Below are 26,140 nucleotides of genomic sequence, written 5' to 3' on the forward strand. Positions count from 1 at the left end.
AACCCGGCAGCGGGCTGGGCAGTATGTGCTGTCATTTCTCTAACCCGGCAGCGGGCTGGGCAGTCTGTGCTGTCTGGAGAGGAGCCTGAGTCTGACAAGCTCCATCTTCTCACATACTGTAGATAACAGTTTTGAGGTCTGGTCTGAGGCGCTGTGGCATGCAGAGTGGCTAAATGGGCTGTGCATGGTAGGCTAGCACAAAACGATGGTCAGCTCAACAAACGAGTGAGCTGTGTTAATTATTGACATTAATAAAATTGAACGCTCTGTGTGTTTATAAATGACGTCCTAAAATTGCAGCCTATTCCCTCTGGGTCTCTGGTCAAAAGTAGTTCACTAAATAGGGAATAGGGTGTCATTTCGGACGCATGCAGAGTATACCGCCTCATAGTGTCACAGCGGCACGGTCCAGCGCCTGTGGTCTCTAAGTCTTAAGACACTATTACAATAAATCCTTGCAAGGGGTTCCATCTGTTTTGTCAAGACTCAATCCACCACATCGTAACCTTGAGAGCAATAGGCTATTTTCCTGAGCCACTGGAGAAAATCAAAGTATCAGCGGATAAGTCCAGGAGAGGCTTAAGACCTATGGGCAGCATAGTGTGCAGGGCTGTAGAGCCCATCCCTCTTCTTGTCCTCTACACCGTGTTTCTTCGTTCTCTAGCTGTTTGTCCGTCAGCACAGTGTGTGGACCGAAGCTTTTCCTAATGTCCTCTTTTTCTCCATCCGATAAACAGTTTTTCTGCTTCTTTCTCCAGCTGTCTGTGGTGACCACAACTAACAAATGAAGATGGCCTGTGCTCTTGACATCTTCCTGCATCCCTCTCTTCCCCTCTTTCCTTCTCTTCTCACCTTCCCTCTTTCCTGCCTCCCTCTTTTTCCCTTCCGTCTTAATTATGTTAGGCTTTTCCATTGTCTGGATTAATTGTCTGGATTAATTTGATTCCCAGGTGCCTTAATTGTGTTTGAATTGTCTGCGTCTATTATTCCGAGCATGAGACCTGTCTCAGGGATCGTAATGGCTATTCTCTCGCTATAGTATATTTCTATTCGTTCTTCTTTTTTTTGCACTCTGGGAGAAGCTGCTCTTTTCCAGATCTACAAACAGTACATCTGGTCAGAGAGCTACATGGACATATATAGCTGGTGTAGCAGAGTTTCTTCTCTTTATCTTACTATCTCTATCTTTCTCTCTCTCTCTCTTTCTCTCTCTCTTCCCTTCTCTGTTTTTCTTTATGTCTCACCGGGGCAGTTAGGGCTTTCATATAAAGACTAGAAACAGCCAATAATGCCTTCGCAAGAGACAAGCAGAAGCAAAGCATTGTTTTTAGTTAAGCACGATGTTCCTCTCCCACTCAATCACATCCAATAACCTTGACTGTGTCACCTCTCTCTGGCTCCCTCTCTCCTCATCTCCCTCTCTCTCATCCCTTTCTCTCTCTCCTTCTCTCTCTCTTTCTCCCTCTCTCTTTCCCTCTTTCTCCATCCCTCTATCTCCCTCTCTCTCTTTCACCCCCTCTCTCCATCTCACTCTCCCTCCCTCCCTCTCTCTCTCCATCTCTCTATCTCCCATCTCTTTCCCTCCCTCTTTCTCCCTCCCTCACTCTCTCTCTCGCTCTTGCTTAATTATCTCAATCTCTCTCTCACCCTCTGTCTCCCTCTTTCTCACTCTCTCCATCTCTTTCTCCCCCCCTCTCTCTGCTAAATGTTTTCTCTACACACCCACTGCATTTTTCCAACATCTGTCCATTTTCAGTGCAGCAGCATCATCTGCCGTATCCCTCTGTGTCCTCTCTCTATCTCTCCTCCCTCTCTCTTTCCCTTCTCTTTCTCCCCCTCTCTCTCCACTTTCTCTCTCTCCCCTCTCTCCATTCACGCTCTCTGTCCCCTCTCTCTACCCTCTCTCTCACCTCTCCCTCTACCTTCTCTCTCTCTCTCTCTCTCTCTCTGTCTCTCCATCCTCGATCTCACTCTATCACCAATGATCCCCCCACCCCCACAGCACAGCGGCACCCACAGAGCTGCCTGCCTGATTCCCTGTCCAATCACAGTGAAGTCTCATTTGCTCTGACACTGTGGTTAGGGCGCGCTGGGCCTTGAAGGCTGGGCCTCTGGCTCACAATTCATTTGTTTTAATAAACTAAAATTAAGCCAATCTCTCAGCCTATAATTATTGAGATACATCTGTATATCCCTGATGGTGGGGTATATACAGTATAACGCTGGGCTGTCTCTCATGTCTGCTGTGTTGTGTGCTGGGAGCTGCAGTTGTCTGTCTGCCTTGTCTGTACACTCTTAAAATTAAAGGTGCCTGGAAACACATTTTGGGTTGCCACACCGGCGGAACCTTTACAGCTGAAAAAGGTTCCTCAAGGAACCCCTCTGAAAAGGGTCTTCGAGGAACCCCTGTGTAAAGGTTCAAACCATGACCTTTTTCTGATGGGAGGGGTTACATTTGAAACCTTCTTAATAATATATTGTAGAGGTGGCAGCCTATCAGATGGAAGTTGTGGCTTTTTGGAGGCTTGACTTTCAGATAGTTGTTTTTGGTCACCTGTTAGCATAAATGTCATTCCTTTTCATCATGTTAAGTTTGTACTCCTCAAAGTAAAATGTTCCTTGAATTTTTATGGACATTACATATTTGAATATAATATTAATAATCATAACATTTCTGATTACATACAGTAATAAAGTGGTAACTATTCCAATTCGAGGAACTCATACACCTCTGTGAACCTCATTGAAGCTACTAAGCTGTCAGTGTTCAACCTTAACATGTGATGACAATACAACAGAACAAACGAACAGAAATTACTTTTACTCTTAACGGTGGCCAAAATATAGATATCTTAAAGTCCCACCCCTACTAAGCCACGCCTCCACTCCGAACCCGTTGCGACATTGAACCATTAAAGGTTTCTCCAAGAACCTCTCAACTAACCAAAGGTGCAAATATGAACCATTGACAAGCAATGGTTATTTGAGGAACTCCAGGGGTTCCATGTCCTCTGCCACACTGGGATAAGGGGCCCCCAACTGACTAGGACTATACATTCCCCTTCTCTTTGAGATCTTTATTAAATGACCAGCTGAATAGCTTTCCCACTGCCCTGAGCTGACAAGCACATTATATGAGCTTGATTGCCTTCACACAGTGGGATTCTGGAAAAAGTGCATTAGCAACTTCAGCCAAGTGGCATGAGTAGAGGGTACTTTCTAGAAACAAGAGAACCTGGCATGAACCCACTCCATCTCTGCAACGAGGTTTCCATGGAGACTCCATGGGAGGGAGTGGGAGTTCTTTCTCTGATGAGAATCAGACAGCCAGGGAGCGATGGCGAAAGATAGAGGGGTGGGGTGGGGGGGCAGAAGGAGGGAGAGGCTGAGAGATGGAGAGATGGAGAGAGGGAAAGGGAGGGAGACATGAGGAAAGATATACAGAGAGAGAGATGGATGGGAGAAAGACAATCGCTGCTGGCCGCAGTTTGAGTCCAACAGCCCAGTCCATCTGTAACATCCCCAACACTGAAATATGATAGTCTTTGTTGTTTTAAAACAATAGGGTCCATTGTGACATCGCTTTTGGTTCAGTTTGAAACCAGCAAGTACAAATTAAACCCAGCAGTTCTTTGGATTGTAACCTTTGAAGACCAAACCTCAAAGACTTCAACAGCGTTGTGTGTACAGTATGTGAGTGTATACGTGCTGGGCTTCTCTGCTTATGTACCTCTTCCATTTTACACAGGCCTGGTATGCATTGTAAATGGCACTCTATTGCCTACATAGTAGACTACTTTTGACACGTAGTGAACTATATAGGGAATAGGGTGTGATTTGGGATGCAGGCCTGGGCTTTGTGTTTATCTGTTAATACAACAGCCATATTGTCACGATCGTGTGGAGGAGAGACGGACCAAAACGCAGCATGAGGAAAATAAGCCATCTTCTTTTAATTAAACGAACGAAGATGAACATGAAACGAAAACACTATTACAAACAAACAAAACAACAAATGATCGTGAAGCTAAATAACGCAAGTGCCCAGACAAGCAACAAACGTTAAACAAGACAACTACCCACAAAAGCCTACTGCCTATGGCTACCTTAAATATGGCTCCCAATCAGAGACAAATGAATGACAGCTGTCTCTGATTGAGACCCAATCTAGGCAGCCATAGACATAACTAGACAACCTAACAATACTCTATCCCATACACATACAACACCCATAGACTAACCAAAACACACACAACATACAATGCCCACCCCAACTCACGCCCTGACCAACTAAACATAATCAAAATAACATAAAAATAGGTCAGGAACGTGACACATATTGACTTTTCCTCTTCTGAAGGTCAGTGTAGGCAGCAGGATTCTGCAGGATTCTGGAAGCTTGCAGATGTATTATGAGGTTAAATGGTTTCAATTAGCAGAGCTGCTGTGCGTAGTGCTGACTGGCAGATACTGAGCCTTTCCTCTCCGCTACGTGGTGTTGTGTTGCGTAGACTACCTCACTAACAATCTGCTTATATCTGTACATCGATCTCTTAATACAGGCCTTTATAACCTGTACCACTTAACTTCCTTCTTCTCCTTCTTACTCTCTGCTGCTTCCTATTGGCTATCATTACCAAGCCACGCTATATCCTCTCATTTTTATTGAAGTCATATTTGTATTCATGTAAAGTTTCCCCTTGTAGCTGACCATGCATCCTGGAGGGGCTTGTAATAAGCTTGTTTCAATAGCAGCTCTGCTCTTCCTCTGCCAGGAAACATAAAGTTTGGCCACTCAACCCAGCAGTCAACGTCCCCCCTAAGGGACCACATGAGACACTTTGATCGATCTAACCTTCAAAAGTAGCTCAGCTGCGGATGAAGCTTCGATGCTATTCTGATAGAGATCCAGCTAGCTATAGAGCACTGCGTTTGGAACAGGCTTGGTTGGTCGTCTTCTATGATTCTATGGGTGCATCTAAAAGAGGATGCCATTTCGGGCGCAGACCCTGTCTGTAAGGTTTTAAGCCTAGCTGTATCCCTCAGTCAGAATTGAAGCTCAACTTGTTACCTAACCTCAATTGTTACCTAAACTCTGTTACCTATTAACCTCTCTCCCCAGTGCCTGGAGCTCCTCCCAGGAAGGTGGAGGCGGATGTCCTGAACTCCACAGCTCTGAGGGTGACGTGGAAGCCCCCCCTCCAGGTGAAGCAGCATGGTCAGATCAGAGGGTACCAGGTGGTCTACTCGCGACTGGAGAACGGAGAGCCACGAGGCCAGCCCAACATCATGGATGTCTCCCTACCTGAGGCACAGGTACTGTCCCACTGCCACTCAGCTCGCTCAGTCCTACACATACTACCCGAGGCACAGGTACTGTCTGTTGCAACTACTGGACCAACTCACTCAGTACCACACATAATGTACTGTAAATCCCAATCTCCCTCACCTTCATCTCCCTCTCCAATGTCCCAGTCAAACCTTGGTACAAATGGTATTTGCAATATTTCTAATACTTTAACTGCAAACCAATGAATACTTAATCTGTGCTTGATTGAGCTAGCCTCCCCATTTGGTACTCCAGGAAGGCTCAAGCAAACGCTCAAAGAACCCAGGTTTCTCAAACTTTCAAAGATTCACCTCACACAGTTTTCTGTCACTCGGAATGGAGACCTGGAGGAGATGGATTTTGCTCAGTAATAACTGTTACTCTCTGTCAGTGGCAGAGAATGGTAATCAATCACTATGATTAGTTCATTACTCCTCTTAACATGATTGAAAAGGTCCTGTTTATGTCCTGTGTGTATGTGCCTTTAAAAACCACAGTGAACAAATCCTCCCATTTTCTCCAGGCAGGGATGAAAATACCATAATAACTGTTTTCAGTCTCTAGCTATGCTGCTGATGAAAATGTATTGGGTGATTTTGTATTTAGATATGAATTTGGGGTTGCCTGCCTTTTATGTAATTGAGAATGTAAATTCACTGCCTTGTTATTCCAGGAAAAGGTTATTTTATATTATTGCTTGGGTTTTTCACCATCTTGTTGTAGTAATCGTAAATTAAGAATATAAACTGCATAAACATAATCCTGATAAGGAATGCACACACACGCACGCACGCACACACACACACACACACTACCGTTCAAAAGTTTGGGGTCCAACTTAGAAATGTCCTTGTTTTTGAAAGAAAAGCACATTTTTTGTCCATTAAAATATCATCAAATTGATCAGAAATACAGTGTAGACATTGTTAATGTTGTAAATGACTACTGGAAATGGCAGATTTTTTATGGAATATCTACAGAGGCCCATTATCAGCAACCATCACTCCTGTGTTTCAATGGCACGTTGTGTTAGCTAATCAAAGTTTATCATTTTAAAAGGCTTATTGATCATTAGAAAACCTTTTTGCAATTATGTTAGCACAGCTGAAAACTTTTGTGCTAATTAAAGAAGCAATAAAACTGGCCTTCTTTAGACTAGTTGAGTATCTGGAGCATCAGCATTTGTGGGTTCGATTGCAGGCTCAAAATGACTAGTTTTAGAAACAGATGCCTCACAAGTCCTCAACTGGCAGCTTCATGAAATAGTACCCACAAAACACCAGTCTCAACGTCAACAGTGAAGAGGCGACTCCGGGATGCAGAGTTGCAAGGAAAGATATATCTCAGACTGGCCAATAAAAATAAAAAATTAAGATGGGCAAAAGAACACAGACACTGGACAGAGGAACTCTGCCTAGAAGGCCAGCATCCCGGAGTCACCTCTTCACTGTTGATGTTGAGACTGGTGTTTTGTGGGTACTATTTAATGAAATTGCCAGTTGAGGACTTGTGAGGCGTCTGTTTCTCAAACTAGATATTCTAATGTACTTGTCCTTATGCTCAGTTGTGATGGGTGCATCTAAAACTCCTCTTTATATTCTGGTTAGAGCCAGTTTGCGCTTTTCTGTGAAGGGAGTAGTACACAGCGTTGAACGAGTTCTTCAGTTTCTTGGCAATTTTTCATATGGAATAGCCTTCATTTCTCAGAACAAGAATAGACTGACGAGTTTCAGAAGAAAGTTCTTTGTTTCTGGCCATTTTGAGCATGCAATCGAACCCACAAATTCTTATGCTCCAGATACTCAACTAGTCTAAAGAAGGCCAGTTTTATTGCTTCTTTAATCAGCACAACAGTTTTCAGTTGTGCTAACATAATTGCAAAAGGGTTTTCTAATGATCAATTAGCCTTTTAAAATTATAAACTTGGATTAGCTAACATAAAAAGCGACAAAAACAACAACACGGAGTTACACATAAACAAACGTACAGTCAATAACACAAAAAAATAAGAAAAACAATAGGAACATTTGGAACACAGGAGTGATGGTTGCTGATAATGGGCCTCTGTACGTCTATGTAGATATTCCATTTTAAAAATCTGCAGTTTCCAGCTACAATAGTCATTTACAACATTAACAATGTCTACACTGTATTTCTGATCAATTTGATGTTATTTTAATGGACAAAAAAATAGTTTTTGTTTTCCATGAACTGGAGAACAAGGACATTCTAAGTGACCCAAACTTGAACTGAATATTGAGGTAGTGTACATACAAACTCTCTTGGTTCCTCTCTATCCTTCGTAAGCATGGATACTTAGCGCATTCGTACTGTAGGAAGATCTAGTCGTTTTATAATGATTTAGTTAGATCTTTTACTTTTGGAAAATCATTGTGTTCACAAATGGTAGGGAGAAGTGTATGCGTTGACAAGTGATGTATCTCCTTGGTGGAGTGAGCTGTGAGGGTGCATGCCTTCCTTTTCTCTCTGGAACGCAACAACTTGAATGTTGTTCAAGACGCCTCTTCTTGCAGCCTTCTCAGCCTTTATCACGGGTATCACGCCCCATGCCATTCTCCTCAGAGTAGCTGCACAGGGCATAAGCCTAAAGTCTGTGACGAATAGTATGGGGTGTTGATGATAATGTATCAGCGAAGACACAATTCCACTAAGCAAACACCATGTTCAGTGTTACTTCTAGTTTTGGCATTATCTAACCCAGCGGTTCGACTCGGTGCAACATCCCTCACTGAATTATCCATCATCACTGGCAAACTTGTATGTGACCTCGTCGCGCTGTGAACTTGTGGGGTATCCTGCTTGTGCAGCCTTAATCTGCAGTGTACGATTCGTACGTTGCGACGACAGCTGTGTCTGTGTTTTTCTAATTGCAGACTGACCTTTAAACCACTTTTGTTTAGTTAAAAAGTTGTACCATACACATTTATAATACAAATAATGGTATAGCGGGTCAAGCAGACTGTCCACTGTGCTCATTGTTCTTTTACTTCATTGTGAACACAAACGTGATGCTATTCGCGACATCAGAACTGGTTCCAACCAAGACTGCTGTTGACCAACCATTTTCCTGTGACCTTGCACTCAGACAGCCACCTAAAGACTACTTCTCAAATCTCTGTTCCTTTATGGCTTGCTTCCATTTCTGGACTTCTGTGATGGCACCACTCCTTCGACACACACACAACACACACACACACACACACACACACACACACCACACACACACCACACAACCACACACACACACACACACACACACACACACACACAACACCACCACACACAACACACACAACACACACACACACACACACACACCCACACACACACACACACCACTGCCACCATCCTTGGCCAAAGCTGTAAGTCATGTATACTTATCAGTGGTGTTGAGGCCGATCGTTCCCGTCATTTCACAATTTTTTTCTCTCTCCCAGAGATGTCTCACCTCTGATTTCCTTCATGAGGTGCATTCCTGTCTTATCTGGCAAGAAGCAGGGCTTGATAAAGCCTGCCTCTTCATCCCCTACCACATTTATGACTCACAGATACAGGCAATGACACACACCAGGAGCGAAGCACACTGGAGCCACACATAGACTTGCACACAGAGCACTACACAACACACATGACTTGCACACACATGGACTTGCACCACACATGACTTGCACACACATTGACACACGATTCACACACGGACTTGCACACACATGGACTTGCACACACATGGAATTGCACACACATGGACGTGCACACACATGGACTTGCACACACATGGACTTGCACACCACATGGACTTGCACACACATGGACTTGATAAGTGATGAAAGTGACTTGACTCTACACGTACAGTAGGGGAGAGTGGGTAAGTTGAGCCAAAGGAATCAACATACAAATCAAATCAAGTTTATTTTATATAGCCTTCGTACATCAGCTAATATCTCGAAGTGCTGTACAGAAACCCAGCCTAAAACCCCAAACAGCAAGCAATGCTAGGCATGTGAAAGCACGTGGTGCTAGGAAAAACCCCTAGAAAGGCCCAAAACCTAGGAAGAAACCTAGAGAGGAACCCAGGCTATGAGGGGTGGCCAGTCCTCTTCTGTGCTGTGCCGCGTGGGGCTGCATGATTATAACCGAACTATAGCCAAGATGTTTCAAATGATGTCCATAAGTGACAATCAAATGGCAAATAATAATCATGAATAATTTTCAGTTGGACTTTCATAGCGATCATTAAGAGTTGAAAATAGCAGGTCTGGGACAGGTGGCGGTTCCATAACCGCGAGGCAGAACAGTTGAAACTGGAATAGCAGGCAGGCCAGGTGGACTGGGGACAGCAAGGAGTCATCATCCCGTAGTCCTGACGTATGGTCCTTAGGCTCAGGTCCTCCGAGAAGAGAAAGAAAGAGAGAGGAGAGAATTAGAGAGAGCCAAAATTTTCAAAAATGTTCAAAATGCACAGCATGGTCAAATATAATAATCCAGGAATAAATGTCAGTTGGCTTTTCAGGTAGCCTATCATAAGAGTTTGAAAACAGCAGGGCTGGGTACAGGTAGGGGTTCCCATAACCGCAGGCAGAACAGTTGAAACTAGGAATTGAGGCAAGGCCAGGCGGACTGGGGACAGCAAGGAGTCATCACATGCCCGGTTTGCCGGGACGTATGGTCCTAGGGTCTCGATTCTCCGAGAAGAAGAGAAAGAAGAGACGAACGAGAGAATTAGAGAAGGCATACTTAAATTCACAACAGGACACTGGGATAAATAGAGAAGTACTCCAGGTATAACCAAACCTGCGACCCTAGCCCCCCGACACATAAACTACTGCAGCATATAAATACTGGAGCTGAACAGGGAGGTCCAGGAACACTGTGGCCCATCAGAAGAAACCCCCGGGACAGGGCCAAACAGGAAGGATATAAACCCACCCACCTTGCCAAAGCACAGCACGCCCACACCACTAGAGGGATATCTTCAACCACCAACTTAAACAATCCTGAGACAAGGCCGAGTATAGCCGCCCAGCAAAAAGACATCAAGTCTCCGGGGGGCCAGCCCAACCACAGATGGCACGAAGAGATCACGTTCAGTAAACTCATCACCCACTCAAGTGACGCACCCCTCCCAGGGACGGCATGAAAGAGGCACCAGTAAGCCAGTGACTCAGCCCCTGTAATAGGGTTAGAGCCAGAGAATCCCAGTGAGAGAGGGAAACCGCCAGGCAGAGACAGCAAGGGCGGTTCGTTGCTCCAGAGCCTTTCCGTTCCACTTCACACTCCGGCCAGACTACACTCAATCATATGACCTACTGAAGAGATAAGTCTTCAGTAAGACTTAAAGGTTGAACCGAGTCTGCGTCTCTCCACTGGGTAGGCAGACCATTCCATAAAAATTGAGATCTATAGGAAAAGCCCCTGCCTCCCGCTGTTTGCTTAGAAATTCTAGGGAATAAGTTGAGCCATCCTTGTTTTTAGGAAACCATACACAAAATGAATAATTTGACCAAATATTTAAGAAGAGGTCATAATTTCATGGAGTGTGTGAAGGAAGAACCACATGGAAAAGTGGTAAGCAGTTAGGTCCAAAAAGCTGATTTTCACCAAGTCAAATAAAATGTGTCTTAGTGTCACGCCCTGGCCATTAGAGAGGTTTTATTCTCTATTTTGGTTAGGCCAGGGTGTGACTAGGGGGCATTCTAGTTTCTTTATTTCTATGTTTTCTATTTCTTTGTGTTTTGCCAGTGTGGTTCTTCAATCAGAGCAGCTTGTCTTCGTTGTCTCTGATTGAGAACCATACTTAGGTAGCTCTTTTTTCCACCTGTGTTTGTGGGAAGTTAACTTTGTTTGATGGCACATAGCCTTAAGCTTCACGGTTTGTTTTGGTATTGTTTTGATGGCGACATCGACTATAAAAAAGTATGTACGCTCACCACGCTGCACCTTGGTCCTCTCCTTTAAACAGCCGTGACACTTAGAGGTTTCGTGATGCTTGTATCTATCCCAAAGTAGATATTTTTAAGATTGTTTTATACGTCAGTTGGGATCTATTTAAGCTACAGTAATATTATGAGGTCCTAAACCTTGCATGAAAGTGCATCCTTGTAGCTGTGTGAGCTAATATAGTCAAAATGTTTGTCTTGGGGTAATTTGAGCGAATTGAAGTGTTTTCTTCCCAGGCATAATGAAAGGCCTTTTCGCTGGGATATGAGGTAACAACAGGATCTGGCCTATGTTAAAAGTGTTAAAAAAAAGTACAAAGTGTCTGTTACTGTAGGTGTTAAGTGTCAAAAGATGCTTAACATTATGAAAAGACAACAGATTGTGATTGTGTTGAATTGTGTTTGGGGAATAAAGATATTCATGGTTTTAAAATGGTAGTGGTAATATTTATTCAGTACAGAAATGTGTAGGCGGCTTAACTTACCCTGTCCTGGCCTCAATTTACCCCATACCCAGTGTACGTTGTGCCAAGAGACCACTTTTTATGGATAAGCTATGTTCTCAAAACTGCAATGTTTAAATGAATTCTGATTATTTCCAGGGATACACATCCTGAAATATATGTAGATTTCTTTGTTAGAAACAATACTATATTTCCCTTGACGGAGTAATGACTCAACTTACCCCACTCTCCCCTGTGGAGCAACACACACACGCATGCAGACAGACACATAGACACACACACACACTCCTCTCACAACTCAGACTGACCATCACACAAATTGATCGCTGATTTTGGAGAGTTTTTCCTCCTACTTTTATTCATAGATATTGGTCCGTTTTTATTTGTAATGTTTCTTATTAAATGTCTCTTGCCAAACCAGTGGAGTGTTTTCATATTAGAATCAATAAATAGTCTGCAGTAGTTTCCTTAGTCCCCTGCATTGGAATGCCACACAGACCTAAAAGGAAGGGATTCCCAAACCTTCCATAACAAAGCCATCACCTACGGAAAATGAACCTGAAGAAGAGCCCCCTAAGCAAGCTGGTCCCGGGGGTCTGTTCACAAACACAAACAGACCCCACAGAGCCCATGGGCTGTTGCTCTGATCTGCTATACACACAGACTAACAGACCCCACAGAGCCCATGGGCTGTTGCTCTGATTCGCTATACACACACACACTAACAGACCCCACAGAGCCACGGGCTGTTGTTCTGATCTGCTATATACACCGACTAACAGACCCCACAGAGCCCATGGGCTGTTGCTCTGATCTGCTATATACACAGACTAACAGACCCCACAGAGCCCATGGGCTGTGCTCTGATCTGCTATATACACAGACTAACAGACCCCACAGAGCCCATGGGCTGTTGCTCTGATCTGCTATATACACAGACTAACAGACCCCACAGAGCCCACGGACTCTTGCTCTGATCTGCTATATACACAGACTAACAGACCCCACAAGCCATGGGCTGTTTGCTCTGATCTGCTATATACACAGACTAACAGACCCCACAGACCCATGGGCTGTTGCTCTGATCTGCTATATACACAGACTAACAGACCCCACAGAGCCCACGGGCTGTTGCTCTGATCTGCTATACACACAGACTAACAGACCCCACAGAGCCCATGGGCTGTTGCTCTGATCTGCTATAACACAGACTAACAGACCCCACAGAGCCCATGGGCGTTGCTCTGATCTGCTATATACACAGACTAACAGACCCCACAGAGCCCACGGACTCTTGCTCTGATTTGCTATATACACAGACTAACAGACCCCACAGAGCCCATGGGCTGTTGCTCTGATCTGCTATATACACAGACTAACAGACCCCACAGAGCCCATGGCTGTTGCTCTGATCTGCTATATACACAGACTAACAGACCCCACAGAGCCCACGGGCTGTTGCTCTGATCTGCTATACACACAGACTAACAGACCCACAGAGCCCATGGGCTGTTGCTCTGATCTGCTATATACACAGACTAACAGACCCCACAGAGCCCACGGGCTGTTGCTCTGATCTGCTATATACACAGACTAACAGACCCCACAGAGCCCATGGGCTGTTGTCTGATCTGCTATATATACAAACACAAACAGACCCCACAGAGCCCATGGGCTGTTGCTCTGATCTGCTATATACACAGACTAACAGACCCCACAGAGCCCACGGGCTGTTGCTCTGATCTGCTATATACAAACACAAACAGACCCCACAGAGCCCATGGGCTGTTGCTCTGATCTGCTATATACACCGACTAACAGACCCCACAGAGCCCACGGCTGTTGCTCTGATCTGCTATATACAAACACAAACAGACCCACAGAGCCCATGGCTGTTGCTCTGATCTGCTATATACACCGACTAACAGACCCCACAGAGCCCACGGGCTGTTGCTCTGATCTGCTATATACACAGACTAACAGACCCCACAGAGCCCACGGGCTGTTGCTCTGATCTGCTATATACACAGACTAACAGACCCCACAGAGCCCATTGGCTGTTGCTCTGATCTGCTATACACACACACTAACAGACCCCACAGAGCCCCATGGGCTGTTGCTTGATCTGCTATACATAACGTACATATGGCCTGATTTGGTAGGGAGGAGGAGGAGGAGGAGAGGAAGGAGTAAAATAAGGGTAATTAAATAATACTTGGAGATGAGGATCCATCTATATTAGGTTGTGTGTAGTTGGGTCTCTGTTGTATATGCATCACACACACACACAACACACACACACACACACAACACACAACACACACACACACACACACACACACACACACACACACACACACACACACACACACACACACACACACACACACACACACACACATTGTCAGATCAGTTGGATCTCTCTCGGTCGGTCGTATATACATCACACTCTTCTCTGTGATGGATGGATTCCGTCCCTGGTGCGGTGCTGAATCACTTTCATTGGGCTGTTTTGCCAGGCTCAGGTCTTAATGCCAGAGCAGAGCTCCCCAGTCCACCGCGGCCGGCTGTGCCCGTGTTTATGGCACCCACGTCCTTGTCAGCCCCATGAAAAACAGTCTCTCTGGCTCCTGCTACTGATGAAGCCTGGGAACTAAATCTGTTTGAAAGAGGCCATCACCATTCCCCTCGGTCGCTTATACAACGTTACACACCCAAGGACAGAGATTGGTCACTTTTGTTAAGATGTATTTCACTTGCTTTGGCAATGTAAACATGCGTTTCCCATGCCAATAAAGCCCTTTGAATTGAATTGAAATGAGCTTGTTGCAGAGAAACATTAGCAAAACTATAAGCTGTGATCACTATAGACATAGAGAGAGAGAACAGCATTTCAGTGAGAGAGAAACTAACACATTAGCTAGACTGTAAGCTGTCATCACTATAGGCTTAGTAGTGTGTTGTTTCTCAGTTGAAGGAAGCTTTAAAATTCCCCTAGTCGTTTTACTGTGGCTGTGGGTCATCTCTTTAGAACAGCAGGCAAGCTTGGATTACTGCTCTCTTTGTCATGCTTATGACAAAAGCCTTAATGACAGAGTAAATTCCACCATATCAAATGATTGGCCGTGGAGGTTAGAGACTCTATGGAACATAAAGGTTTAATTGCCTGCCAACTCCGTGCCCAGTGCTTTACGACGCCTTTACCATTCATGTTTATACCTGACTCCCCTCTCTCTCCTTCTCTCTTTCTCCTTTCACTTCAATTCAAAGGGCTTTATTGGCATGGGAAAAATATTGCCAAAGCAAGTGAAATAGATAATAAACAAAAGTGAAATAAACAATCAAAAATGAACTGGAAACATTACACTCACAACAGTTTCAAAGGAATATAGACATTTCAAATGTCATATTATGGCTATGTACAGTGTTGGAACAAGGCAAAATAAATATGCAGAAATATGGGTTGTATTTACAATGATGTTTGTTCTTCACTGGTTGTCCTTTTCTTGTGGCAACAGGTCATATATCTTGCTGCTGTGATGGCACACTGTCGTATTTTACCCAATAGATATATATGGGAGTTTATCAAAGTTGGACTTATTTTCAAATTCTTTGTGGATCTGTGTAATCTGAGGGAAATATGTGTCTCTAATATGGTCATACATTTGGCAGGTGGTTAGGAAGTGCAGCTCAGTTTCCACCTCATTTTGTGGTAGTGTGCACATAGCCTGTCTTCTCTTGAGAGCCATGTCTGCCTACAGAGGCCTTTCTCAATAGCAAGGCTATGCTCACTGAGTCTGTACATAGTCAAAGCCTTCCTTAAATTTGGGTCAGTCACAGTGGTCAGGTATTCTGCCACTGTGTACTCTCTGTTTAGTCCCAAATAGCATTCCAGTTTGCTCTGTTTTTTGGTAAATTATTTCCAATGTGTTAAGTAATTATCTTTTTGTTTTCTCATTATTTGGTTGGATCTAATTGTGCTGCTGTCCTGGGACTCTGTGGGGTGTGTTTGTGTTTGTGAACAGAGCCCCAGGACCAGCTTGCTTAGGGGACTCTTCTCCAGGTTCATCTCTCTGTAGGTGATGGCTTTGTTATGGAAGGTCTGGGAATCTGTTCCTTTTAGGTGGTTGTAGAATTGAATAGAAAGCCCTTATTGCCTTGACTCTCAGATCATTCACAGCTTTGTGGAAGTTACCTGTGATGCTGATGTTTAGGCCGAGGTATGTATCGTTTTTTTTGTGCTCTAGGTCAAGGGTGTCTAGATGGAATTTGTATTTGTATTTGTGGTCCTGGCAACTGGACCTTTTTTGGAACACAATTATTTTTGTCTCACTGAGATTTACTGTCAGGGCCCAGGTCTGACAGAATCTGTGCAGAAGATCTAGGTGCTGCTGTAGGCCCTCCTTGGTTGGGGACAGAAGCACCAGATCATCAGCAAACAGTAGACATTTGACTTCAGATTCTAGTAAGGTGAGACAGGGTGCTGCAGACTGTTCTGGTGCCCTCACCAATTCCTTGACTTATATGTTGAAGAGGGTGGTGCTTAAGCTGCATCCCTGTCTCAGCCCACGGCCCTGAGGAAAGAAATGTGTGTGTTTTTTGCCAATATTAACTCACTCACACTCACCTACACTCACTCACACTCACTCACTCACTCACACTCACCCACACTCACTCACACTCACTCACACTCTCTCACTTGCACGCACGCACACAAACACACACACACACACACACACACACACACACACACACACGCACGCACGCACGCACGCACGCACGCACGCACGCACACGCACACATGCACACACACACTCTCTGTCTCTATCTCCCTCTCTTTGTCTGTCTTCCCTCTCTCGTTCTCTATCTTCTCTCTCTCTCTCTCGTTCTCTCTTTCTCTTATTTTTGGACACCTGAAGGATTCTAAGAGGCCCCAGTGTGGATGGCTGTGAAGCATGAGGCTTGTCTGATCAGATAAGATTGTCTTGATCTGTCAAACACTGATCTGTGTCTCCTGCAGCCCTGGAAAATGTGTGCTTCAGCAGAGACAGGTCACTGTGAGAGGGAATGGGGAGAGGGAGAGATGGAGAGTGGAGGAGATCGAGAGAAGAAGGGAGGGAGTGGAGGAGAGAAGGAGAGAGTGAGGGAGAGATAGTGGAGGAAAAAGAGAGGGAGAGAGGAGAGAAAGAGGAGGGGAATTGGGGAGGGGGAGTGAGAGTCTGTCGTGGTGTGTGGGTGGTAAGGAGCGATTATCGCTAAACAAGGGCAACCTTGGTGCTTGAAGCCCACACTCTGGCATATATTTACTGCACAGAGAAAAGAGGCTCTGGACTCTCTCTCTTTCTTGTTACCTTCACAGTGCACATTGTAACGTCACAAATGGCAGTACACACATTCTTCTTGTCAAATGGCTACGACTTGAATGTCCCAGTTGTGTATTTGTTAGTTGTTAGTGACTTCTCCACGAGTGTAGTCTGCAACAATTAATTTGAACGCTATAGTGCTTGTTAACAGTAGCACAGTTGCTTCTAAAAACTATACTGAACAAAAATGTAAACGCAACATGTAAAGTGTTGTTCCTATGATTCATGAGCTGAAATAAAAGATCCCAGAAATGTTCCAAAAGCTTATTTCTCTCAAATGTTGTGCTCAAATGTGTTTACATCCCAGTTAGTGAGCATATTTTATTTTCTAAAATAATCCATCCACCTGACAGGTGTGGCATATCAAGATACCGATTAAACAGCAAGATCATTACACAGGTGGACCTTGTGCTGGGGACAATAAAAGGTCACTCTAAAATGTGCAGTTTTGTAACACAACACAATGCTACTGATGTCTCAAGTTTTGAGGGAGTGTGCAGTTGGCATGTCCTACTGCTGGAATGTCGACCAGAGCTGTTGCCAGATAATGTAATGTTCATTTTTGTACCATAAGCCACCTCCAACGTTGTTTTAGAGAATTTTCCAGTACGCCTAACCCGGCCTCACAACCGCAGACCATGTGTAACCACGCCAGCCCAGGACCTCCACATCCGGCTTCTTCACCTGAGACCAGCCACCCGGACAGCTGATGAGTGTTTCTGTCTGTAATAAAGCCCTTTTGTGGGGAAAAACGTATTCTGATTGTTGGCGCTGGCTCCCAAGTGGGTAGAGCTATGCCCTCCCAGGCCCACCCATGGCTGTGCCCCTGCCCAGTCATGTGAAATCCATAGATTAGGGCCTAATGAATTTATATCAATGGACTGATTCCCTTATATGAACTGTAACTCAGTAAAATCATTGAAATTGTTGCACGTTGCGTTTATATTTTTGTTCAGCATACAGTAGATAGTCTTCTCTCCTTCCATTTAACCCACATCCCTAAGGTATTTCCTTAATCCTGTTCAAGCAGAGCTGCCAGGCATGCTTCGATACGTTTCAGGCAGGCAGCTATGTGTGAAGCTAACTGGAGCAAGACATATATACTGCCTTCTGCCATCCACGACCATAGAGCTGTATTAAAACTGCTTGAGCGACTGACCACCCGTCACAAAACTAAATGTTCCGAAAAGGATTGGAGTTGCTACGCTGCTAAAGGACAGGTAATGGGACTCTTCATTAAAAAGAGATGGAGAGGGAGAGAGAGGGTGAGAGGGAGAAAGAGAGAGAGGGAGAGAGAGATGTAGTGGTATCAGGCACGCTGTCGCAGTCAAGTGCCAGGCAGACAGTCATTTGATCACAGGAAATTATGAGATACATAGCACACAGGAAAAATTGATAGATATGGCAATTTTATAATGAGACGGGTTCGTGTCAGTGTGGGTGTTGTACTCACTGTGTTATAAGTGTCTGCTACTTAAAAGGATGTTTTCAGCTGCGGTCTCCACTTTCGCTGTTGGAATAGCAGGCACTAGACAGTCTACTGTCGTTTCCGTTTTAAAACAGAAAGGAGCTGTTATCCTCTAGCTGTAAGCCCATGCTGTTAGCATCAGGAGAAGGGCTCATTTATTTTGTATTCAGTGTCAGAGGCCTCTCTCTGTTTTACAAGGAATTATGAAATAAAGAAAAGTACAACGTCAAGAAAAGGGAGATTTTCAATTTATTTTGGGAGACGTTTGCACCCGATGCTTGTCTCTACTGTTGCTACAGTATGCTGAACGTTTCTCTCTGTTGCTGCTGTGGGTGAATTATAGGTTCCTCAAGCAACATCTGCCCAGATAATTCATCTTGACAAAGCATCTCTGAGGCTTTCTTCAACTGAAATAAACACCACTGTTAAATGAATAACGCTAGATAAGACTGTCTCTAGAAGTCAACAAAATACAACCTAGGCCTAAGCAAATATATATGACAAAGGAATATCTATAAATTCTTCAGTATCTATAACGAAAGCAGGCCAGTTGCTCCTTATACAGTACACAGTACATATAGTCACTCCAAGAGGAATAAGGTACTCAATGTGACTAAGTCTATACGATCCCTGCAGGAAATTAACCCATGACCTTGGAGATGAAGGACCTTTGCTAACAGTCAATGGAGTGGTCTAGTTTCTTATTAATAGAACTGTGCAGCAGGGCAGAGTAGATTATAGCTGTAGTGTTGTCCAGAGTCCTGTAGTCCAGTAGCATTGACCTTTCTGCTGTCAGTGAGTGAGTGAGTGGCTCAAGCAGTGGAGTACCCTTTGACCTGCACTGTGTGACACATACTGCATAAACACTGCTTAGTCAGAGGCTGCATCCCAAAGGGCACCATATTCCCTATATAGTGCACTACTTTTAAAATAGAGAGCCATTTGGAGTACAGCCTCAGAGTCAGACATCCACTCACAAACACACAGCCTTGAAGCTCTATGTGGTACTCTGTGTACCGGCCTTCCAGTTCTACTCACTGACTCCTTTAACACTGAGGTCAAACAGGCTAAAGGGCCTTTGATGTGTTCAGTTTGTCCCTCAGGGGCCACCGTCACACAGTCGTGACATCACCCAAAGAAGGATGCTGTGACTGGCAGCTACTCCAAGGCTGCAAGGTAGTATAGAGTTCAGTACCGCCCCCACACCTACACCTCACCTTTCCACCACCTCCTCCTTTAAAAACTAGAGTCAAGACTCACAACACATTCTATCAAAGAGCTTTTCCACTCAATTCCACTCAACTTAAGTCAAATGCACACTATTTTCTCATGGTTCACTGTGTAATGAGAATGTGTCAACCTTTTCCCTTCACTCGTCTTCGGTTATTGACTGGTCAAGTGTTCAAGTGTTCAAGTGTGGTCAAGTGTTTTTATGGGTTGTGGAGATAATTTGTGTTGTGTGATGACATAGCCTCCAGCTAAGATATTTCTGATACACACATTTGAAGTGTTCTGTTTAGGGGGAGTACTCTCAACTCCGATGTTTGCCATATCACATATCCCATCCCATCTAATATCACATCTAATATCACATCTAATATCACATGTAAATGCCACATCTAATATCACCTCTAATATCACATATAATATCACATCTAATATCACAGATAATATCACAGATAATATTGCATGTAAATGTCACATCTCATATCACATGTAAATGTCACATCTAATATCACATATAATATCACATGTAAATGGCACATCTAATATCACATCTAATATCACATCTAATATCACATGTAAATGTCACATCTAATATCACATCTAATATTACATCTAATATCACATATAATATCACATGTAAATGTCACATCTAATATCACATCTAATATTACATATAATATCACATATAATATTACATCTAATATCACATATAATATCCCATCTAATATTACATCTAATATCACATCTAATATCACATCTAATATTACATCTAATATTACATCTAATATCCCATCTAATATTAGATCTAATATCACATCTAATGTCACATGTAATGTCACATCTAATATCACATCTAATATTAGATCTAATATCACATCTAATATCCCATGTAATATTACATCTAATATCCCATCTAATATTACAATCTAATATCACGTCTAATATCAACAGATAATATCACAAATAATATTGCATGTAAATGTCACATCTCATAACACATGTAAATGTCACATCAAATGGCACATATAATATCACATCTAATAATCACATATAATATCACATGTAAAATGTCACATCTAATATCAATCTAATTTACTTAATATTCACATCTAATATCATAATAATCACATCTAATATTACATCTAATATCACATCTATATCCCATATAATTACATCTAATACCACATCTAATATCACATCTAATATTAGATCTAATATCACATCTTAATGTCACATATAATGTCACATATAATGTCACATCTAATATCCAACATCTAAATATTAGATCATATATCACATCTAATATCCAAATGTAATATACATCTAATATCCATCTAATATACATCTAATATCACATCTACAATATTACATTTAATATCACATCTAATATTACACCTAATATCACATCTAAATATTACATCTAATATCACATTAATATTACATCTAAACCCATCAATATTACATTCTAAATATTACATCTAATATCACATCTAATATCACATCTAATATTACATCTACTATCAACATATAATATTAATTAATATCACATCAATAATATCCCATCTAATATTACATCTAATATCACATCTATATTACATTTAATATCACATCTATATTACACCAATATCCAATCTAATATTACATCTAATATTAGACCTAATATCCATCTAATATTACATAATATCACATCTAATATTACATTTAATATCACAACTAATATGACGTCTATATTCACATCTAAATATTACATCTAGTATCACATGTAATGCCACACTAATGCTACAGAATGTCAGCAGCTCTTTCTGAGGATGTTGCTAGGTGTTTTAGATGCCCTTTAGTTTCTGGAATACTTTATCCATTCATTCCAAGCTAACTGAAGACTGCTACTAAGGAAATGTGTGTGTCACAAAGTACCAAATGGAATATATTACGATATGCTCGCTCTGAACTCCAGACAGAATCCTTGGCTAGTGAAGGAAACACATCAATACTTTATGAAACAGAGAACAGTTTCTAGACTGTTATTTTGTCCTTAGCGAATTCGCTGTGCTATGATTGATCATCTTTCCTTGATTTAGTGGCATAACTGCACTTCCAATAGGGACTAGCACTGCAACCCCTGGTCTGACCGCCCTGCAGCCCTTGTTTATGATAAGGGCTATTTTTTTAAGAAGCTAGAAAAAAGGAGTGCAGCCCCTTTGGTCTTTATTCTTCCGTTAGTCAGCAAGGTCGTGGGGAGCAAGAATGACAAATTGCCCTGTGTCTTCTGAATCAATTCTTCTGTGGTACCTGCTATGTGTGCGGGGGTTTGAGAGAGAAGAGAGAGAGCGAGAGAGAGAGAGAGAGAGAGAGAGAGAGAGAGAGAGAGAGAGAGAGAGAGAGAGAGAGAGAGAGAGAGAGAGAGAGAGAGAGAGAGAGAGAGAGAGAGAGAGAGAGAGAGAGAGAGAGAGAGAGAGAGAGAGAGAGAGAGAGAAGAGAGAGAGAGAGAGAGAGAGAGAGAGAGAGAGAGAGAGAGAGAGAGAGAGAGAGAGAGAGAGACCAAATAGAATCTCCATCAGCTATTACTGCCTTTACTCAGAAGAGAAATAGCCTCTACTGGCTGAGTCTGGGAGGAATGGGGAAGAATGGAGGGGGCGAGCCTAGGAGGGGGTCTGGGAGGAAGGCTGGGAGGAAGGCTGGGAGGGGGCTGTAGGGTTTAAGGGGCTCTAGCCAGCTTTATTTCAAAGGGAAGTGTGAATGAAGGGAATAGGTGGTGCAGGTACCTCACAGCGAAGGAGAACAATTTAATCCCCAGACTGGCTGCTGAATAGGCAAAAGGGCTCTAACCTCTGAAGGTGAAATGTAATCTCAACTCACTGACAGGCACATTACATCAGCACAGGACAGCTAAACCACCAGCCAATAGCTATGGGTGTCTCTCTCTCTACTTCTCTCTGTCTGTCTTTCTGTCTGTCTCTCTGTCTGTCTCTCTGTCTCTCTCTCTCTCTGTCTTTCTCTCACTCTGTCTTTCTCTCTCTCTGTTTCTCAGTGAGACACACACACACACAGACAGACACACGAAAACACACACACACACTGAGTTAGACTTCAGAGTTACTTCCTACACCCTATATCTCAGAGGATTTTTCTTGTTATTGCTTATCTTCCTTTTTGTGTTGGTTCATATAATCTCATCCTGGCTTGGATGTCACCCACTATTGGACATCTGAAATATCTGAACAAAAAGCATCAATCATACCAATGGAATAACAAGGTAGTCGATTTGTGTCTCAAAACCATGCAGGCCACTTTCTAAGAATTTCTAAGAATGATGAATTTGTTGGGAACCTTTATGTTTGGTCAAGGGTTGGGATATACATATTGACATGTTTTCAGACACAGTATATGTTTGCATGAGGTTGGAATGATGTTGCAGGTAAGTTATCAGGATTGTCTTTTGATAATTGTCTTCCCCTGATCGATAAACCCACACAGCAAGTACATCAGCAGGGATGTCCCAACCAACACAGATTGCCCCTCAGGACTAGGAGCTGTGCTCCCCTGCTCACTAGGTGGCGCTGTGGAGAGCAACCACCCTCCCTCCACCCATCTACCTGTATCCATTACTGCATGTTAACCCTTTCCCTCCCCCCTCTAGTTTCCTCTCCCAGTCTTCCAGTCACTAATCACCTGGAGACTGAGCATGCCGCTGTTGCAGTGCCTGTAGGATGGCCTATGGCCCTTTTCTTACCTACAGAGAAAAAAAAGTTCAATCTTTTTTTTTGTTCCATCTATGCTGTTCTGTGTTTGACTTCCTCTCTCCCTCCCTCCTGTCTGCTCCCTGTCATCAGTGGAACGTTGAGGATACCATGGACTATGTGAGTAGGAGAAGTGTGTAGTGTGTGCTGGGTGCGATGCAGTTTGAAGGTCCGTGGGCCCATGGGGAGCTCTCTCTGTTCTCTCTCCCTATCCTCTCCCATTCCCTCTCTCTTTCTCTCTGTCTGGGGACTAACACTCTCTCCTTCCCTTAACCTCAAGCAGTCAGACTCGTAGGAACATTTCCCTTTAGAAAGACCTAGACAGGGAACACATAGTATGTTAAATAAGCTTTTCCACCTCATCATTCTTTTCATGTAATGTAACTGTAACAGAGTGCCTCTTCTTCCTTAAAAACAGTTTTCTATGATATGAGACATAACTTATACATGACCTTAACTGAGCATTATTATCATGCTACAGTTTATACATGACCTGAACTGAGCATTATTATCATGCTACAGTTTATACATGACCTTAACTGAGCATTATTATCATGCTACAGTTTATACATGACCTTAACTGAGCATTATTATCATGCTACAGTTGATCTCATAAGTTCTCTAGCTATAGCCTAGTCCCATTAATTTCTTCTGCTCCACTCTCCTCCCTCCTCTTTTTTTTTACCCTAGGCCATTTTCACTACACCTCTATTTCTACTCTCTGTTTTCACTATCTACAGTATCTTTTTCTCGCTGGATCGTCTCTTTCTAGCTAGATCTTAATTTACACATACAGATAACTGCCAAAATAAAGGAAACACTTGGGTAAATGAGGGATGCAAAGTATATTGAAAGCAGGTTCTTTCATACAGGTGTCGTTCCTGAGCAGTTCCTAAGCAATTAACATCCTATCATGCTTAGGGTTGTGTATAAAAATGCTGGGCAGGCCCAGATGCTGATTATTTTGGCTAGCATGGCTATGCTCCCATAGGATGACAATGCCCCCATTCACAGGGCACGAGTGATCACTGAATGGTTTGATGAGCATGAAAATGATGTAAACCATATGCCCTGGCCATCTCAGACACCAGATCTCAACCCAATTGAACACATATGGGAGATTCTGGAGCAGCTCCTGAAACACCGTTTTCCACCACCATCAACAAAACACCAAATTATGGAATTTCTTGTGGGATAATGGTGTTGCATCCGTCCAATAGAGTTCCAGACACTTGTAGAATCTATACCAAGGCGCATTGAGCTGTTCTGGCTCGTGGTGCCCAATGCCCTATTAAGACACTTTTTGTTGGTGTTTCCTTTATTTTGGCAGTTACCTGTAGATGGTAACGCTTCTCCACCTTCACTCTCTGTCAGTCTGTCAGTCGTCAATCAGTCAGCAACCTTCTTACAGCAGGTCCCTGTCTCGTCCAACTGAACTTTTCCCTCGTCACATAACAGGAACAACATTTATTTTTAGGAATTCTCATGGAGATTTCCTTGTCTCATTTTCTCCTTAAAATGCTTCTCCTTTCCTCCTTAGGCTTCTTACTTACCAAGTGTGTTGTGTGAGGAAGGTGGGTGGTGCTGGGTGTGTGGAGGGTGTAGGTGTACGGCTCAGAGTGTGGAGGGTGTTGGTGTACAGCCCAGAGTGTGGAGGGTGTAGGTGTACGGCTTGAAGTGGGGGAGTGTGGAGGGTTTAGGGAGGGGAGTGTGTGAGAAATCTGGTTGGGGGTGGAGCGCAGGGGGTTCTCAGGCAGAACTGTGAGTTCTAGTCCGTGTCCCAACTGCCCCCCTATTCCATATGGTGTACTACTTTTGAATAGAGTCCTCTGGGCCCTGGTCAAAAGTAGTGCACTGTAAGTGAATAAAGTGCTATTTGGGACGCAGGCCTAGTCTGCAGCACTCCTTCAGTCACCTCTACTCTGCCTTAGCTTTGATATGAACACCGACACAGTTCAATACACTTCAAGTTGGGGAACGCAGCTCCACTCAACGCTGTTGTGCTTCTGAGGTTGGTGAGAGAGTCCTGCTGAAAACATGATGCATACCGCACAATGTGTGCCATACTGTGTGTGTTTGATCATGGTTTGTACATGGGGTGTGTGCGTGTGTCAATGTGTTTGATCATGTTTGACCCATGGGTGTTGCGTGTGTGGTTTGATCATGTTTGTACATGGGTGTGTGCGTGGGTGTGCTGCTTTGATCATGTTATCACTGTCGACTGCGATGAATCATTGCCCGATGTGTCAGAGATATTGTGACAACTTTCATGAACAGATATGGTGTGGTTGAAATATTGTGTTATTTTGTTGTTACTGTAGAGCTGATATTCTTCAGGTGAACATAGATTCCCATCATGCAACCACTGTAGAAAAAATCATCCAATGACTTTTTAATATCTTAATAACCTGTCTGATATCAATGAGATGGTTGTAGTTCGTGTCGCGATGTGTGTATGACGAAATACAAATCACATTCAGACACCACACACAGACAAATGCATGAAACCAATTATTTATTATCGATAACATCTCATATTCTCTTTGTGCTTTAGCTGTTGACTGTCTCGTTATAGAATGGTAGTGATGTGTTGTG

General features: G+C 43.3%; 1 protein-coding gene across 1 annotated transcript in view; it reads left to right on the plus strand.

The window, feature by feature from the left end:
- Nucleotides 1-26,140, plus strand: part of LOC111975557 (receptor-type tyrosine-protein phosphatase F-like) — a 172,065-nt gene that overhangs the window by 36,921 nt on the left and 109,004 nt on the right. Inside the window, 2 exon segments of the mRNA XM_070447653.1 lie at nt 5,123-5,316; nt 23,639-23,665. Of these exon segments, the coding sequence (XP_070303754.1) occupies nt 5,123-5,316; nt 23,639-23,665 (221 nt within the window).

Source organism: Salvelinus sp. IW2-2015, linkage group LG16 (assembly GCF_002910315.2).
Source record: "Salvelinus sp. IW2-2015 linkage group LG16, ASM291031v2, whole genome shotgun sequence".
Taxonomy (NCBI): domain Eukaryota; kingdom Metazoa; phylum Chordata; class Actinopteri; order Salmoniformes; family Salmonidae; genus Salvelinus; species Salvelinus sp. IW2-2015.